The following is an 18976-nucleotide window of genomic DNA, read 5'->3' as shown; positions in this document are numbered from 1 at the left end:
GCTCAATGGCTGGGGAGAACTGGGGATTAAACAAATATTTACAGGTGGTAAGGAAGTGCCCTGGCATTTGAAGGGGCTGGGGTGGGGCTTTGGGGAGGGTGGGGCCTATCGGTACCGGGCGAGCCTGTTGTAGACGTGGTCCAGGTTTCTGCACAGGAATATGGACAGCATCATGAAGCTGAGCTATAGAGAAAGGAGATGCTATCAGAGAGGTCGAGGGGGTGGCAGTGAGAGGGAGGTGGGGTGGCGGGGTCCTAAGAGAGGAAAGTCAGGGAATGGGGCCAGAAAAGAAAATGAGGCATCAAGAACTGGGTGGGGTGGGGCTAGTGGGAGAACTGGGCCTGGTTGTGAAAATGGGGTACAAGACGGGAGTTTGGGGGAAGATAAAAGTGGAGAAGGGTGGAGTTAAGGGTAAAAGGGCAGCAGGTCGCCAAAAGGGTGGGGCAGAAGGAACCCAGCTGCGTCTAACATAGGTCTTGAGTCTAGAAAGTAGTGAGATGCGGAGCAAGCCCAGGGTCATTTATTCTGTCTTCCTCTCTGCCTCCACCTCTAATTCCACCTTGGGCTCCACCTCTGCACCCCCGCTCCCGGTCTCAGGCTGTTCCTCCTCTTGATCCCAAAGCGGCCAGGGCCCCAGAGCTTTGGGCAGCTTGCCCTGCGGGGGCTTGTCCCCCCAGCTGGGGCAAGCATCCGCCATGCCCCAGCCACCCCACAGACTGCCGCTACGCCCGCTGCTGATCAGCACGCCACCTCGCCCGCTGCCGCCATCAGCGCTCTGGCCGGGCCCAGGGCACGAACCGTCGGCGCCCGGCACCTGCGGCTGGGGTTCCCGGCGGAGAGCTCTTTGTGGCAATAGCAGGCTCAGCCCCACCACACTCACCTGCCGGGAAAGGGGAGGGATATTGCGGCCAATAGCCAGAGGCTGGTTTGCCGAGGAGGCCAATGGGAACCTCGCGAGGAAGGGCGCACAACCTCCCCGCGTGCAACCAATCGGAGCTCAAAGAGGCTAGGTCTCCTCCCAGGTGGAGCGGCAGAAAAGCCTGGAGTGGCCGACCTCACATTCAAGCCCCTTTTCCAGAGAGGGAGGACGGCTAATTTGGGGCGGGGCTGTCTAAGGATTTACAGCCAATCGCGAGTGAGGGTGGGACCAGATTACCTCGAGTAGACCGACGCCCAGACAAATGCCCACTATAGAGATGAGGTTGTTATGTAGCCACTTCTGGAGGCTCCGCGCGCAACCCTGGGAGTGCAGGGAAAAGTTAAATGTAGGCCTTTTTCTGGGATTCGCCCTCACGCCCCGCTTCCCTAGTTACCAGGGTTCTCTAGTCACTGCGCGCTGAGTAAGCCTACAGGTGCCTCCCTAGGTATAAGCATTCTAGGTCCTCCCATTTTAGGCCCCGCCTTTCCAAGGAACCCGCCCCTTCCAGGGCTCCGCCCCTCTAGCTGCGCGTTCTTTCCCGCAGCCCCAGCCTACTTGTAGGCCCCGCCCCTATGCTGCGGCCCTGCCTCCCGGGACCACGGTCCTCGCCGCAGCCCTACCCCCTCCGCAGGCCGCTCTCCTCTCACCTCACGGTAGGTGTTGCTGTTCGCAGGGACGGCGCAAAGGTCTAAACCGTGTTGGGGCCGCGCCGGTGGTCCGCCCCGGCTGAACTGGGAGAGGGAGTTCATATCGAAGATCGAGGAGTCGTTGGTCGCGGTTGAGTTGTTGGTCGCGGTTGAGTTATAGCAGGAACAGGGCACTCTGTACACCGACTTGTTGCTGCTCAAGCTGGAGACACGGAACCAGTCCTGAGGAGAGTTCCAGCCGCAGCAGCGCAGCTGGGAGAGGGACAGGGTCAGAGGGACCGGGACTAGAGGGATGCACGATGATATGGGGAATCGGGACTGGGTGATGGTTTGAGGTCATGTTGGAAGTAGAGGGTCGAATAGTGGGTGCAGGGTGGAGGACGATGGGCTGGGCTGGGGTCACTTGGGAAACATGGGGTTGGGAGAGAAGAATCACGGGGCGACCTGGGGCTGGGGAAGCTGCAGAGTCACGTTGTGGACCGAAGATTGGGTAGGCAGTGGAAATTCAGCCTCAAGTTAGGGGGCAGGTGGATGGGAGGGCGGGGCCCCGTAAGTGACCAGGAAATGGAGTCTCACGTGGGTCGAGTCCCGAAGTACCCAGAGTCACTAGGGGCTGGGGGTGGGGTCGAGCTAGGGCTTTGGGGCTGAGGGCGGGTCTTTTAGAGGCAGAGGGCGGAGCCTTTCCAGGGTCCGCTTGGGAGCTGGGGAACGACCATAATGGGGCCAGTTATGTTATCATCTGAGGGCGGGGCCCCGTCAGGCGTGGCAGGAGGTAGGGTAGGTAGTTAGGGTAATGTTAGGGTCCGGGAGCTGTGGTACGGGCTACTTCAGGGCAGAGTCTTCTCCACGTAGAGGGCAGAGCCACATTAGAGTCCAGAAGCTAGAGGGAGGGCTACTCATCGGGGCGAGTGGGGGCCTCACACACCTGGAACTGCACGTAGTCCCAACTCTCCTCCGCAGCGGACTTCTCTGGGTTGGCGCGGTAGTTTTGGATCGTCTCCTGCACGATGTCCTTCACCTTCCGCTCCAGCTGGGAGGCGAGAGTGAGGCTAGAACCCCACCTGCCTCCCCACCCCATCTGTGCCGACCAACTCCAGCCACTCACAGAAGTCTCAGCCCCAAGGGGGTCCCTGAGCATCTTTATGCGGGCATCCGTTCCGCACTGAATGGCTACCTATGTCTCTGTTCCTCAAAATTTCTCTGCCTGTTTCTACCGTCTTTCTGTTTCTCTCGCTAGTTCCCACAATCTCTCGTCAGGCTTCTATCTCTTCCTTGAGCCTCTATTTCTCCGCATGTTTTCTCTCTTTTCTGTTTGTTTCCCTTTGGATCTCTATGTCTCACTAATTTCTGTCTTCCTCCGTCCATGTCCATCTTTCTCTGTCTCTCCCTGTCTTTACCTCTCTGTGTCTGTTAGTCTCTGTATCTGTTCTGCCTTCGTGGCCCTGTTTCTCTCTTCTGCCTTTCTGTTATTTCTCTTTGTCTATGTCAGTCCCTGTCTGCCTTTATTTCTGTCTTTTTCCACCCTCCCACCCCACCCCCGCCAAGTCCACCCACTAGCTGCAGAAGAGTAGGCAAGCTCACCCGGATCCGCTGAGTGGAGATGAGGATCCCCAGGGTGATTTGCGTGACAAACAGGAGCAGCAGGATCCCAAAATACTGGGGGCCAGAGTGGAGAAGTCAGGCTGAGTCCCTCACAGGATGCAGGGGTTCTATTTGAGGGGAGAAGGGAGTGGTCCTAGGGATGGAGAGGGGGCAAGGTACTCACCAGGCCCAGGAGGCAGCGGAGCTCCTTCAGGGCCCCCACACAGCCCAGGAGGGCAAGGCCCATGGTGAGGATTCCTGAGATGGCCAGGGCCTTGGACCAGATCTGCAGGGGCATGAAGGACAAGCCTGGGGGAGGTGGGAGGCAATGACATTAGGTCTTATGTGCACAGCTTCAGGCAGCCCCATTCCCCAACCATGCAGTAGGGAGAAGTATCCTGGGGGGCCTCTTTCTGGGCTCCTGGGCACCCCTTTCTCTGGGTCTCTGATCCAGCCCCACCCTGAGTCTCTGTCTCTCTTCTCCGGGATTCTCTCCTCTCTCACTCTGTCCCTCTTCTTTCCTTCAGCATCTCATTCCCAGTAGTTTCAGCCCCATCACCTTTCTGTGACACTGCACCACTCAATTTAACCTCCCTGAGTCTAGGAGATAATGATATCTATTTCCTGGGGGTGGTTTTGAGGGACGGCTTGGAGGCATGTCTTCAACCCAGTCCTCAATACAGGGCAAACACTTATTAAATATGAGCCATTAGGAGTTTGACTATTACCCCGTTATTATTTCCTACTATTATTATTGTCATATCTACACTTCTACTTCCTTCTTGTGTGACATCCAGTATGTGACTTCCCCTCTCTGAACCTCAGGAAAGGTTTATGGGAGGATCTGATAGGCATTTGCACAAGATCTGACACATAGGAAGTGCCTGAGAAACAACTATTATTGTTATTAGTGGTATGCACAAATCATTTGTCAGAGGAAGACACTGAGGCTTGGAGAGGTGCGGCAGTGGAACTTTGCAGCAGAGCCTGGGACCTTCCTAGGGAGTGGGGCACTGTGGGGCTCCTCGGGACAAGAGAGACTCCTGGAGGATACTTGCTAGGAGGAGGATACTTGCTGGGAGGCTGGGCCCATGCCTCCCCAGGAAGGCCCTCCCCCACTGCCCTGGCCCCTTACCCACAAATGACACAAAGCTGGTCTTGTCCACGAGTATCCAGATACCGAAGCAGAAAATCAGGCTGCCTAGGACCTGCGGAGAGGAGAAGAGAATACTGTGGTGGGCAAGTAGGGATATGAGGTGGGGCAGCTGCCGCAAGGACTGGGGCCCGGGCTAGGTAGCCATGAGACAACTTACAAAAAAGAAGAGGTTGAAAACGAAGAGGAGGTACTTGATGAGGCTGAGGCAGCTGTCCTGGGCAGACATCTTCACCTGGAGGGGTGAGTGACCAGAAGAGGAGTTGGCAGTGGGGAGACAGGGAGAAAGAAGCGTTGAACGAGAAAGGGAGAGGCTAAGAGACAGAAAGGAAGAACAGAGAAAGAGGAAGTGCCAGGGGTGGAGCTTCACCCACTCCCTCTACACACAAGGTGGTTTTACTTTGTCTCTGTCCCTGTCGCCTTCATCCACTCCACTGGGATACACACCAGTACCTGAGGGGCCTTGGAATTTGTGGACACCAAGGACACGCTGGGCAGTTCCTCCCAGGTTTCCATGGCTCAGGTTGAGGGACCCACAGGGACTCCAAATCTACTTGTACCCACTTCCTCTGGACACTAGGACCCCAGGCTGCCCCTGGACAGCAGCCGACCTCACAGATACTCTGACCTCACTGCCTGCTAAGCTCTGCCATCTCTGCATCCATCTCTGTGCTTGCCTCTCAGCCCTGGGTTCCTTGTCCTCCCCTCTCTGGGTCTCTGTTCCCTTCTCTCCGAGTCTTTATCTCCTCTCTGTGTCTCTGTCCACTTCTCTCTGGGTTTCTCTCTCCCCGAACCTCGGAGTCTCTATCCTCTCCCTCTCTGGGTTTCTGGCCCCTTCTCTGCATGCCTGTCCTCCTTCCTCTCTTGATCACCCCCCCCCCCCCCCAACACACACACACACACTTCTGTCATTGCCCCTCTCTCAGAGTCTGCATCCTGTTTTCGGCAACAAGTGTAGGCCAGGTGCTCCCCTGTGCTGGGGCATGGGCTGGGCACCTGGGGGAAGTGAAAGTGCTGCAGGCCCCAAGTGGGAAGGTCCCTGGGAGTGAGGGGTGGCTGAGCAGTGCCAAACACCCATAGCGGAAGCTGAGCCTCAGGCAGTACTTCCTGCCTCTGCAGTGAGGCCCTTAGAGGAGGAGGGCCTAGAGGAGTCAGGATGAAGCCTGGGACCTTGGCAGTTAGATCCGGGTTTGCAGTACCTGATGGTCTCTACGCCTGAGCTGCCTGCCTAGCAGCCTCTGAAGTCTCCCCTGGAACCCCACAGGCTCCCCATTCTTGTCAAGTCCCAAATCCTCACAGATGTTCCTACCATCCTGACATCCATCCAAGCCCTGGAAAACCAGCTCCTCTTAGGCATACATCACCCTTTCTCTCTTCTAAGAAATCTCATCTGCTATCTTTTTTTTAAGGCTCAAAATGCAATTTATTTTCTTATTGTCATCAAAAATCAATTCATAGTAATAGTATTTCGATTTTTGACTCTGGGCTTCCCCTCCCCAACTTTATTGAGGAATTAACTGCCAAATCTAATTGTATGTATTTAAAGTGTACAACGTGATGATTTGATAAACACACATTGTGGAATGATTTACCAACCTTAAGATAACACATTCATCATCTCATAGTTTGTGTGTGTGGTTAGAACACTGAAGAACTACTTTTGGCAACTTTCCAGTATACAATATACTGTATTATTAACTGTAGGCACCATGCTGTAAATTAGATCCTGGGAACTTATTCTTCTTATGACAAAGTTTATACCCTTTGACCTACATCTCCCCATTTCCAGTCGCTGGCAACCACCATTCTACTCAGTTACTCTAAAAAAGAAAAAAAATTTTTTTTTTTTAGATTTCACATGTAAATGACATTTTGTCTTTTTCTTTTTTCTTTTTGTTAATCCTCACCTGAGGATATTTTTTTCCATTGCTTTTCAGAGAGTGAGAGGAAGGGAGGGAGAGAGGGAAGGGGGGAGAGAGCGAGAGAAACAGAAACATTGATGAGGAAGAGACACATCTACGGGTTGTCTGCCACACGCGGACCCGCAACCCATGCACGTGCCCTTGACTGGGAATTGAACCTACCACTCGTCGGTGTCCGCTGACGCTCTAATCCCTGAGCCACACTGGCCAGGGCTTGTCTTTTTCTGTCTGGCTAATTTCACTTGGCACAATGCCCTCCAGTTTCATCCATGTTGTCGCAAATGGTAGGATTTCCTTCTTTTTTGTGGCTGAGTAATAAACACTCCACTCTGTGTGTCTGTGGCAGGTGGGTCGGGCCCACGGTCCAAAGAGGGAAGCAAGAGAAGCATAAGCGCAAGCGTGGACGTAGGACCTGTGCGTGCGTGCGTGCGTGCGTGCGTGCGTGCGTGCGTGCAGGGAGGGAGGGTGTTGAAAAGGACAGAGGGGCAGAATCAGCTGCTAGGTCACGTGTGCCAGGAGGAGAGCGTGGCGCATGCGCAGAGGAACTGAGGCCTCGAGCTGGCGGTCTCACGAGGCCTAAAGCGGCCTGAGATGGTCGCTAGACTTCTCAGTTGAGGCTTCTTCACCCTTGTTTTCGCCTAACTAACCAGACCGAAGCAGCCAGGCCTCGAGGCTGGGGTGAGGATGACAGCGCTAGGGCGCCCCGAATCGTGTATAGACCTGGGGTGTGTGTGGCCCGGTGCCACTCCCGAGAGGCAACAGGGTACAGGCCATGGGACCCGGGCCTGCTGGCCGCCACAGCTTCTATGGAACTGAGGGGTCAAAGAGGCCTCAGAGGTCCCTCCTTTTTTCTCCCCTCGAATCCAAGAAGCTGGCCTTAGCCCCTTTGCTCATTGACTGTGATCCGGTTCCCAGGCCCGGCCTGCACACGGACCTTGGCTGGGGCAACTCGCTGGTGAAATGCGTTGGTTCAAGTTCCTGGACAGCAGACACCAGTTGCAATCCCATTACAGGCTTGTTGGGGACGATGTTGGGTCTCACACTTGGACCATCACCAGGACCTCTCCAGCTTCGAAGAAGGGTCTACCAGGAGACCAACAGGCCTGATAAGTGTCCCAAGTGGCCAGTTTGCAGAATCCAAGTTTGCCAAAACTCAGTTCCGTCCCTGAAGGGTCATATTACCAATTCACCAACACACACACACACCCAAAAACAAAAGCCCGGAACTTGTTTTAAGGAACACACGTCTTGAATGTGTTCAAGAAAGGGGGATATATTTTTCATGAGCACAAGTTTCTTTTTTTTTTTTTTTTTTTTTAGTGGAACACAGTCGGGGATTGCATTGAATCTATAGATCCAGCTAGGAAGAACTCATGAACATGGAACATCTTTCTATTTAATTCTTTGATTTCATTCATCAATTTTCTACCTATAGATTTCGAACATATTTTGTTAGGTTTATACCTGAGTATTTCATTTTGGGGGGTGCTAATGTAAATGGAATTATGTTTTTAGTTTCAAATTCCACTTGTTCATTGTTGTAGGAAAGTGATTGACTTTTGTATATTAACCTTGTATCCTGCAGCTATGCTATAATAGCTTATTAGTTCCAGGGCATTTTTGTCAATTCTTTTGGATATCTACATAGACAGTCATGTCATCTGTGAACAAAGACAGTTGCATTTCTTCTTTCCCAATGTGTATGCCTTTTATTTCCTTCTCTTGCCCTACTGCATTAACTAGGACTTATAGTATGACATGGAAAAGGAGTCAGTGAGAGGGGACATCCTTGCCTTGTTCCTGCTCTTATTGGGAAAGCTTCTAGTTTCAGTAAGCATGGTGTTAGCTGTAGGTTTTTTGTAAATATCCTTTTTTGTTGTTGTTAATCCTCACCTGAGGATATTTTTTCCCCATTAATTTAAAATAATTTTTTTAAATTAATTTCTAAAAAATACATCTTTATTGATTTCAGAGAGGAAGGGAGAGGGGGAGAGAGAGAGAGAGAGAGAGAAACATCAATGATGAGAGAGTTATTGATCGGCTGCCCCCCACCGAGGATCGAGCCTGCAACCCCGGGCATGTGCCCTGACCTGGAATTGAACCTCCATCTCCTGGATCCTAGGTTGACGCTCAACCGCTGAGCCACGCCCGGCAGGGCGATATATCTATCATCTATCTATCTATCTATCTATCTATCTATCTATCTATCTATCTATCTATCTATCTATCATCTATCATCTATACATATATATATGTGTGTATATATATCTTTTTTTTAGAGAGAGATTGGAAGGGGGAGAGGGTTAGGAAAGGGAGGGAGATAAAATGAGAGAGAGAGAGAGAGAGAGAGATCGATTGGTTGCCCCTCACACATGCCCCGACTGAGGCCAGGGATTGAACCTGCAACCCAGGTATGTGTCCTTGCTCAGGAATCAAACCTGTGACCCTTTGGTGTGTGGGACAACGCTCTAACCACTGAGCAATACCGGCCAGGGCTCTAAGTATTCTTTATTAAGTTGAGGAAATTCCTCTCTATTCCTAGTTTATTTATGTAGTTTTAATCATGAATAGGTGTTGGAATTTTCAAAACCTTTCACTGCATCTGCTGATACAATTATGTGATTTTTATTTTTTAGCTTGTTGATGTGATGGATTACATTAACTGATTTTTGAATGTTGAACCAATCTTGCATACTTGGGATAAATCCCACCTGATTATGGTATATAATTCTTTTTATACACTGTTGGATTAGGTTTGCTAATATTTTGTTAGGAGTTTTGTATCTCTGTTAATGAGAGATATAGATCAGTAGTTTTCTTTTTTGTAATGTTTTTGGTATCGCGGTAATGCTAGTCTCTTTGAATGAGTTAGGAAGCATTCCCTCTGCTTCTATCCTCTGAAAGAGATTGTATAGAATTAGTATAATTTCTTCTCTAAATATTTGTTAGAATTGATCAGTGAACTCATCGCACCCTGTTCTTTCTGTTGTTTTTCAGCACACTCTCTGCCCATTCTCTTGTAGCATATTTGAGGAGTCACCGGAAGGTCAGAGTGGTGGAAGCACAGAGAGCAGAGAGGAGAGTGGCCCCAATATGAGGTAGAGCACCATGCCCTCCTGGGGTAGAGCAGCTAGGGGGGACGGAGGTAACCAGACTAACAGCCAATAGTTAGTCACAGCGGGAGGTAAGAAATGCTACGAAGAAAAGTAAAAGTGGGTGGGGTGGAGAGTGGTGGATAGGTAGGCTGCTATTTTAGATAGGTGGGCAAAGAAGGCACTTCTGGTGAGGTGATATCTGAGCAGAGACCTGGGTGTTTTACAGATGAGAAAGCTCAGAGAGGGAAAACAACTTTCCTAGGGTGAAAGGCAGATTTAGTACTAAATTAGTTTCTTTGATTCAAAAGCCCACTAAAAATGGTACCTCCCTCTGTAGGAAGTACACCTAATGTTTTCAAAAACTCTGAGTGGTATTCCTGGCTATTGTTAGCTTACTTATCTCTGCCCTTATCCTGTGCATCAAGTTCTAAGAAGTAAAGCTTACATCAGATTATTGTTTGTGCTTTGAATTTCAGTGGTGGTAGGGACAGAAATAAAAGGTTTGCTTTAAAGATATGTTGAGGATTATTTTGAAACTCAGTCTCCTTATATCTGAAATCTAAAATCTAGTCTTTGGTGTCCTTAAGGTCTACTCAGGAAGGCAGACTTTCCCTTGAAAAAGTGGAATCTGCTCTAGAGAGCCTGTCTGGAGAGGCCCAGTCTTCACAGTCTTTACAGTCTTCACTGGCAAGAATATCATCTACTGAGTCAACCGTTTTAGAGCCTTTCCCAGGAAGCAAGATTTGGGAAAACAAGGACATAGGGAACCGGTCTCTGATGCCCTGTGTTTCAGAGTCCCAGGCTTTGGAGGACCGAGCTGCGAAGGCTCAGGCCTGGGAGACTCAGGCTGCTCGGAGAAGGAGCAGCCAACCCAAGCAAATCCCTCATTTGGGGGTGGAAGCTGCCCCATTCCCGAAACGGAAACCCTCACTTAAGGTGGCGATATCAGAGAAGGAAAATAGTGAGGTCCTCCTCATTCGTCCACTTTGGTTCAGCAAGATTGAGTACATGATGGCCCAGATAGGCTACTCCCTGAGGGCAATCCATCTTTGGCGTTTTCCCTACCTGTGGCTTCAAAATGGAGGTTGTAAGTCCGGGGACCAGGAATCATGGGTCCACAGGGGGCTAGCAAGACAGAGGCCTATCCAGGTTCAAACTCCAAGGTCTCTGGAATATGTGGAGGCTAGAGACTTGGTACTCTGAGCAGGATAGGAGCCAGGTGCCTGAACACTGAGGATGGTGAGAGGGGCAGAGGTTCAGTGTATCTGAACATGAGGACAGTGAGGCTGGAAGCCTGTATCAGGGCTAGGGGTGGAAACTATGTATCTGGGTCTTCCAGGATTTGGGGGCCAAGGGGCTGGACATCTGGGACTGTAAGTGATGTGGAAATAGTTGAGTCTTGATGCCTGTGGCCCTGAGGGGGATCACTGGTGAGGCATGTGTTTTTTTGGACTGTCAAAGAAGTCCACGCACTGACAAGCCAGATGGTTCTCAGAGCCCCTACTTAAATCCCCTGCACAGGGAGTTTTTTCATCATCTACATCTTCTTGCTGTTCTTGATCGGGATTCCTCTCCTCTTCCTGGAGATGGCAGTTGGTCAGAGGATGCGTCAGGGCAGCATTGGTGCATGGAAGAGCCTCAGCCCCTGGGTTGGTGGTGTGGGGTATACCAGCTTCGTGGTGAGGAGCCTGCTGCCCAGGCCTATCCTTTATACCCCACCTGCATCCCAACCTTTGTCCTGGAATGGGTCACCTGATTTCACTTCCATGAGTCAAGTCCTTCAGTTCCCCAATCCCCTGTCAAATCCCCTCCTTTTTCCTGTCCCCACTTTTCCTCCCCAGCCACCGCCTCCCTGGCCCCACAGGTGTGCTTCATTGTCGGCGCGTACTTGAATGTGGTCAATGCCTGGACCCTCTACTACTTGAGCCAGGCCTTCCAGTTTTCCGTTCCATGGGAGCACTGTCCTCTACTGAAGAACTCCACTGACCTTGGTGAGAAGGAAGTGAAAGAGGAGGAGAGAGGGGAAAGGGAGGTGGGAGGGAGGGAATTTGGAAGAGGAGGAAGGAGTGAGGAGGGATAAAAGGGAGGCAGGTAGTAAAGGAAGCAGAAATGAGCGGAAGGGATGTGGGGGGAGGGCTAATGAAGAGGGGAAGGGCCACCCTGTCTAGCAAGCAAGTCCAAAGCCAGATACCCCCAGATCCGGCATGTGCACAGACAACACCCTCCATGTACTTCTGGTACCGGCTGACCTTGAAGGTCTCAGACAGAATTGAGGATAATGGGCCACCAGCCTTCAGTCTGATCTTGCCACTTTTGGTGGCTTGGTGTCTTCTTGGTGCTTTCATGATTAATGGGATCAAGTACATCGGGAAGGTGAGCCACCATTTTTGGATTCCTTAACAGTCTCAGATACTTTAGCCCTCACCTAACATTACTACTCGTTGATCTTACGATTTCTCGCTCCCTCTGGCTTTTCACTCCCACTAGCCCTGAACCCTGCTGAAAGCTATCTTCTAACTCCTCATTTCTGGCTAAGAATTTTTGATCCCTGCTGACTGTTGGTTGGCCCCCCACTGGTACATGGTTGCTGAGATGCCCCACTCTCAATTCAGGTAATATCTGTCTTGTTACCAATGCCCCATGTTCTCTTGGTCTGTTTGCTCATCCGGAGTCTACAGCTGAGTGGGGCAGGATTCGGCCTTCAATATTTGACGCTTGTGAAGGTAAAGTATGTCTTCTTCACTCCCCATCAGACCTTAGAGGACACCTATTGTCTATCCTTAGGTGTCCTTTCCCCACTAGCTCCCTCTGTCTTCCCCCCTTATTTTGTTAAGGTTCTCCTCTTCTTTTTTTCTTTTTTTAAAAAATATATCTTTATTGATTTCAGAGAGAGGAAGGGAGAGGGATAGAAACATCAATGATGAGAGAGTCATTGATCGAGCCCACAACCCGGGCATGTGCCCTGACCGGGAATCGAACCCCAATCGCCTGGATCCTAGGTTGACGCTCAACCGCTGAGCCACGCCCGGCCGGGCAAGGTTCTCCTCTTGTTTGACATCTCTCTTTATTCTTGTGTTCTGCCTTTTAGGGATCAGCTATGTACACCGTGAATACCTGGTCCCAAGCAGGGGCCCAAGTCTTACTTGCCTTGGGTCTCGGCTTTGGCCCCATTGTCTCTTTATCCTCGTACATGGATCCGTCCAACAACTGTCTCATTGATGCCTTTGTTGTGGCTCTGGCCAACCTGAGCTTCATGGTTATTGCCATACCTTTTGTCTTCTGTATCCTGGGCTCCTGGGCCAGCGTCATCACGAACAACTGCACTGAGAAGTAAGGCCAGCCCCTTAGTTGAGAGTCTCAGCCTCAGGGAACTACAAAACCCAGAGACTCTAACCTTCCAGGTTCTGCAAAGACCCACATTCACACATCTCAACCACAAGGGCAACCTCAGGTGCACTCCCAAGAGCGCTTTCTCCTAGAACGAAAAACAGAAAATAGAACCCCTGTCCCAGATTATCCTTCTCAGAATGCTTTTTTTTTTTTTTTTCTAGCCCTAGAAATCTTCAAACTCAGAGATCTCCCAACTGTTCACCAGAGAGTACCTCTACAGAGAAATGCTAAAAGTGGAAAATCTTCAAGGTTACTCTAGTCCCAGACTGCACTAAGGCCACACCTTTCCAAATTCCCTTCTGCCCTCTAATGCTGTCATTTTTCACTGTCAACTCCTGAATTAGGGGTTTCATTCAATTTGTCATACATAAGCCCCAAGAGTATGCTCAGAACTAGAACCTCTATTGTCTTCTCAGCCCTGTTTTATTCTGTAGGCATTAATAAAAAACACCCCTCAGGTGTTTAGAAAGTACTCTTTGTGTGCCACAGACACTTGGGCAGGTGAATCAGACCACAGTCCTTGTTTTCATTGTGTTTTCAGTTTTGGAGGGAGGAAAGGAAGGGATTTAGATACTTAGACTACAGTCATTAACTCGTGGTAACTGGTAGCAGGAGTGATAGGGAGGACAGAAGACAGAGCCATTCATTCTGCCTGGGCTGGTCAGAGAAGAACTTCTAGAGGAGGTAAAGCTAAGCTGAATGTGTCCCTAGTAGTCCTAACCCACGCAAATAACCACCCTTTTCTTCTAGAAGAAGCCGGGGCATATACATGTGCACACATGCATGTGTTGTATCTGACATATATCTTCTGGGAAAAGTTGCTTTGGATGTCCCCTTTCCCTACTGCTTCTGTCTGTACTTTGATTTTTGTCTAATAATTCCTTATTGTTATCATTTTTATTCTTTTAAGAAGATTACAAATTACCTTTCAGGCTTTTAAATTATTTCCAGTGAGAAGGTTGGTCCAGATATTTAACTTGCCTGTTACCAGAAGAACGTACAGTATTTTATTTTCTACAATGTGATCAAACGCTACTTATTTTCCTGCAGCTTACATTTTGCTCTTATCAGTAAGTGTAGGCAAACCTTCCACTGCAGCTCTTACGGAGCAATGAGCTGTTTTTAAGGAGTTGTAGGTATTAGCCAAGTGGAGAATGGTGGCGAGGGTGGGACTGGTCTTGGGCATGAGAAGCTATGGCAGGCCCTGAAACTGTAGTAGTATGTTCCCTCCATGACCCTCTGCACATTTCAGAGGGTCATGGGGGAAAGATAAGGTGAGAGAGGTCAGCAGAGCTCAGGTCAAAAAGTCCAAGAAGCAGTTGCTCTCTCATCACTCAGCACCATGGGAGAATTACGCATGCCATCACCTAAGTCAAGGGAGTTCCCACTATTCTGTATGCAAAGCTTAGAAGGTTGATTTTTACCTGCTAGTCTAAGGCAGAAGGAAGGGCAGAGGTAGGGGGTGAATAAGAGACTGCATCACTAGACCAGGGACCTCAGAGTCCATAAGAAGACTATAGGAAAGACTTCTCCCAGAGTCCCCCATGGTTATACATTTTCCAGGTTCACACAAATTCATGATCCTGAAGGTGGGTGCCTGCTTGGTTTCATCTAGGCTCTACCTTATCCAAATCAGTAATGCTAGGCTAGTGATGTCTTTTCTTATCTGGGAGATAAGGGAAAGGAGACGGTGTCCTAAAGAGCCAAATGGTTCTGTGAGATTCAACCCTTTATCCCCAGGAATGCTGAATTGCTTTTGAAGCTGGTAACCCTGGGGGAACTGCCTCCTGAGGCCCAGTCCCCTCTACCCACGAAAGGTGACTCAACCACTGTCTTCAACTCCTGGCTCAACAGCCTTCCCCAGCCCATCAAGAACATGGTCCTCAGCCACATTACTGAGTGCAACATAGAGAAGCAGTTTTCGAAGGTCAGTAAATAGGTGTGCTGGGCTGAGAGTTTCTCAATGCCTTCTGTAAAACAGAAATTTCACCTTTTATTAGCACCAGAAAAAAAAAAAAAATCCAGAAACACCAGGATAACCTGCAGCCCTGGTAATGCAAAGAAATATAGCTTGCAGAATGCCCTTCCCTGGCTGGTGCTGGGTGGATTGGTTTTCCATGTCAGGGGTCGGCTTGGAGATCTGATTTTCTCAGTGACCCAGGGCTTTCAGGGAGTTCGCCAGGGAAGGTAGAATGCATTTTTATCTCTAATGTTGCTGTTAAGTTCAAGGACACTAACTCCTGCCTTTCCTTCCCCTGACAGGTTGCGGAGGGCCCAAAGTTTGCATTCCTGACCTTTGTTGAAGCCATGTCATTCACTTCGGGGTCTGTCTTCTGGTCCATCATCTTCTTCCTGATGTTGCTGACCTTGGGGCTGAATGTCATGATGGGGATCATGCAGAGCATCCTCACTTCACTCCAGGACACCTTTTCTTTTTTCAGGAAGCATGCAAAGTTGTTTACAGGTGCTCTGACCTTTGGCCCTATTCCCATCAATGACCCTGCTTTCTGAGACTCTAACCCAGCCCGGGCATCACCTCTCTCAGCCTTTCCCCCAGCAAGACCTCTGACCTTCATCCAGGTTCATTGTTTCCTCCAGGGTTTGTCTTTGGGTTCATGTTCCTGTGCAGCTTCTTCTTCATTCAACCTTCAGGCGTCTACTACATCAGACTGCTGAGTGACTACTGGATGATCCTCCCCATAATGATCATTGTCATATTTGAAAACATAGCCGTGGCCTGGGCCTATGGGGCCAGGAGGTGATCACTTGGGTCTATAGGGAAGGGTGACCTTTTCTTTTTACCTCCATTCTCACTCAACTAGAGTGACACAGGGACTCTTAACTTCAAGGCCTGTTAAGAAACTTTTTCATTTACTCATTTAACATATTTATTGAGTGCTTAGTATGTGCCAGGCACTTTTAGTCACTGGGAATACGGTATCAAATAAAATAAGCATACCTGTTCTCAGGGAATTTACATTCTAGTGGCAGAGATAGTCACTAAGTGAGCAAAAATATTATATGGTAGTAATTGACAAGAGGAAATCACAGGGGAAGGTAAAATGATCCAGAAGGGGAGTTTGTATGGATGTTAGTTGAGATAGGATTACAGGGAAGTCCTTTCCGATAAGGTGACATTTGAACAGACTCCTGAATGAAGTGAGGGTAGGCCCCATGAAAAATTCTAAGGAAGTGTGTTCCAAGCAGAGGGAGCAATAAGTACCAAAGTAAGAGAAGCGTGTTGCCCGCAGGCTCTGAGGAAGATCAGAGAGGTTGGAGCAGAATGTTAGGGGCTGAGGTTGGAGAGGTAAAGGGGCATCAGGTAGGGCCTTTGGCACTATAGTGGGACTTAGTTTTTTATGCAGAATGATAGAGGAGGCATTAGAGTGTTTTGAATAGGGGAGTGACATAATCAGATTTTTTAAAAGATGCCTGTAATTACTGTGTGTAGAATAGACTATGAGGAGTTGAAAGTGAAGGAATGAGAGCAGTAGTGAGCTATTGTACAATAATCTTTTAAATAGGAACTAACAATGGCTTGGGCTAGGGGGGTGGAGGGGCAGATTGAGAGGTGTGGTCTAATTCTTCAAGGAAGAGTGACCAGGAGGAGGAAACAAAAGAATCAGGGACTGGGAGCTAGTAGACATATCTGTGGAATGGGAGAGTGGGAGAATCCAAGTCACACATGGTGCTCCTGAGCCCAGCTTTTTATCAGGCTGGTACGTGGATATCCAAGTGGTATATTTCAAGGGCAGAAGGCTCGGTTGGCAGCGTTTTCAGGTGACAGCGGCTCATTTATGAACTCACTCCACAAATATTTCTTGAGACTTTCTCTGTGTGGAGAAAGCCTGTGGTACTGGGATACAAAGGAATTAGAATTAGGTCCTCCTCTCAGAGCCCAGAGTCCAAAGAAGAAGACACATACAAGTGGACAATCAGTACAAAGCAATAAGTCTAGAGGAGAGGTGCCAGCGGCACTCTAGGGGCACCTGGAAAGTCAGAGAAGGTGTCTTAGGGGAGAGGATGATTGAGTAGAATCTGGACAGATGAATAGGTAGACAGAAAACGGTACTCTAGGCCAAAGGACCCCACTTGTATACTTACTAAGTTTGAGAACATGCACTAAAGGAGTCTGGATGCATGGGCTAGAAGAAACTAGGAAAAGTTCCCTGGGCCCTGGCTGTTGCTCAGTGGTTAAAGCGTCAGCCCGCGGACTGAAGGGTCCCAGGTTCAATTCTGGTCAAGGGCATGTACTTCTGTTGCAGGCTCGATCCCCAGTCCTGATTGGGGCGCATGCGGGAGGCAACAAATCAGTCTCTCTCATGTCAATGTTTTTTCCCCTCTCTCCCCCTTCCACTCTCTCTGAAAAGTAATGGAAAGAATATCTTTAGGTGAGGATTAAAAAAAGAGAAAATTCCCTGAGGGTCAAGTGTTAACTTTTGGGGGGCCTGTGTTGCTCACTATGAGTACCCAGCACCTAGAAGTGTTTCTGGCACATCATAAACACTCTCATGTTTAGGGAATTAGTGAAAGGGACTTGGCCTTTATCCTAAGGACATTGGGTACCCATGAAAGATTTTTGAGCAGTACAGGAATGTCTGAAATGTTTTCTTGGGTTGAGAGAAGATAAGAGGATGAGGCTTGAGCTGAAGCAGGGGTTTGGAAGTGAGGTAGAATATTTGAAAGATGCTAACAAAGCTCAGACTTGCTTTGTCCCCCAAGGAAGGGCAAGGTGCAACTGGGCCTCCCACAGTCTCATCGCCCTTTTTCCCAGGTTTCTTGAAGACTTGGAGACTCTGTGGGGCTACCCCATCTATCCCATCTTTTTCTGGCTATGGTGCTGTCTGTCTCCAATTGCGCTGATAGTCCTGTTTTCTGCCACCATGATTATTCTGCCTCTGAAGAACATCACCTATGTGGCCTGGGACTCAAGCAGTGTGAGCCTCCCTCTCCAGACCCCAGACCTTTCTAGGGAGCGGGGGACAGATCTTTCAGCCCACTCTTGACCTAAATACCCTATCTCACTCTCCTCTCCCTGAAGACTCAGTCGTCTGCCCTGGTTCCCCTCCTACTCTTCCCTTTCACAATCTTTCCTCTTCTGGGAGCTTCAATGTTCTGAACTCTTCCCATCTCTCCACAGTCAAAAGAGACGCTTCGACAATACCCGTCATGGGGGGTGCTCTCGATGATTGCCCTTTCCCTCACTGTCATCCTCCCCATCCCCATGTACGTTTTATACTACCTCACCCAACGCATTCCCCTCAAATCGATGAGCTTGGATGAGTCTCACATACCCTCCAAATCCCAACCCCTAAGATCCCATCTAAGACCCGTTAAAGAGGTCCAAAAGAAGGAAGTCATATAAGGTGACAATGAAACTGCTGATCCACCAGTTGTGTGATATCCCAACTTCCTTGATGTGGCCTGATATCACATATCCTCAAAACAGATCTAACAGGCAACTCTTAATATCAACTACCAACTGTTGATGTCCTTGGACCCAGAACTCCTTTTATTCCCAAGAGTAGGGGCTTTATTTAAGGGCCTCTTAGTCCTGGCTTTGCAGCCCCCCTTCTAAACCCCCTCTGGTTGCCACTGTCACTTTTCCCATCCCCCTCCTCAGTGTGTACACAAGCCACTCACATACACTGTCAGTAATGCCAACTGAACCTGACTGGTATGGAGCTGGAGGAGTAATGCTATTGGTCAATAAATCAGTCCACTGGGACTCCAGGAACTGGGTGTGAGCAGATCTGTTTTATTTTCTATAAATGTCTCATATTGTCTTTTCTTCTTCTTTAAAAAATATATCTTTATTGATTTCAGAGAGAAGGGAGAAGGAGAGAGAAAGATAGAAACATTAATGATGAGAGTCATTGATTGGCTGCCTCCTGCATGCTTTCCACTGGGGATCGAGCCTGCAACCCAGGCATATGCCCTGACCAGGAATCGAACCTCGATCTCCTGGGTCATAGATCGGTGCTCAACTGCTGAGCCACGCCCTGCTGGGCAGATATTGTCTAAAGAAATCATTTTTTATTTTCAATTACAGTTGACATACATCATTAAATTAGTTCAGATATTCAATCTTACTCTCAGGAGTCTTCCATTCTTTTGAGAGCTAAATATTTGGCCCTGAGTTGCTGCCTTCTCCTTGACATGGCAAATTCAGTTGCTAGATTACTGGATTTGTTTATCCAGGGACTGGCCTTTAGCCAAGAAAAGCCCAGGACATGGTTGCTTCAACAATGATGGAAAGGATATTAATG

General features: G+C 49.2%; 2 protein-coding genes across 2 annotated transcripts; one reads left to right on the top strand and one right to left on the bottom strand.

The window, feature by feature from the left end:
* Window positions 1–105: 105 nt before the first annotated feature.
* On the bottom strand, window positions 106–4816 carry CD37 (CD37 molecule). The gene is made up of 9 exons (XM_087826831.1): window positions 4754–4816; window positions 4461–4535; window positions 4283–4355; window positions 3332–3456; window positions 3148–3222; window positions 2492–2596; window positions 1567–1818; window positions 1157–1240; window positions 106–183 (listed from the first exon to the last, which is right to left on the bottom strand). The coding sequence occupies exons 1-9, from the start codon at window positions 4814–4816 to the stop codon at window positions 106–108; spliced, it is 930 nt and encodes a 309-aa protein (XP_087682957.1).
* A 5501-nt stretch (window positions 4817–10317) lies between these two features.
* On the top strand, window positions 10318–18528 carry LOC107531892 (orphan sodium- and chloride-dependent neurotransmitter transporter NTT5). Its single transcript, XM_087826826.1, has 8 exons — window positions 10318–10404; window positions 11182–11308; window positions 11515–11690; window positions 12406–12647; window positions 14448–14634; window positions 14970–15171; window positions 15306–15465; window positions 17482–18528. Exons 1-8 carry the CDS (start codon window positions 10396–10398, stop codon window positions 17711–17713), a joined length of 1335 nt encoding a protein of 444 aa, XP_087682952.1. The 5' UTR covers window positions 10318–10395; the 3' UTR covers window positions 17714–18528.
* The last annotated feature ends 448 nt before the right edge of the window (window positions 18529–18976 follow it).

Source organism: Miniopterus natalensis, chromosome 18 (assembly GCF_054644295.1).
Source record: "Miniopterus natalensis isolate mMinNat1 chromosome 18, mMinNat1.hap1, whole genome shotgun sequence".
Classification (NCBI taxonomy): Eukaryota; Metazoa; Chordata; class Mammalia; order Chiroptera; family Miniopteridae; genus Miniopterus; species Miniopterus natalensis.
This window is presented reverse-complemented; position numbering and strand designations above follow the sequence as displayed.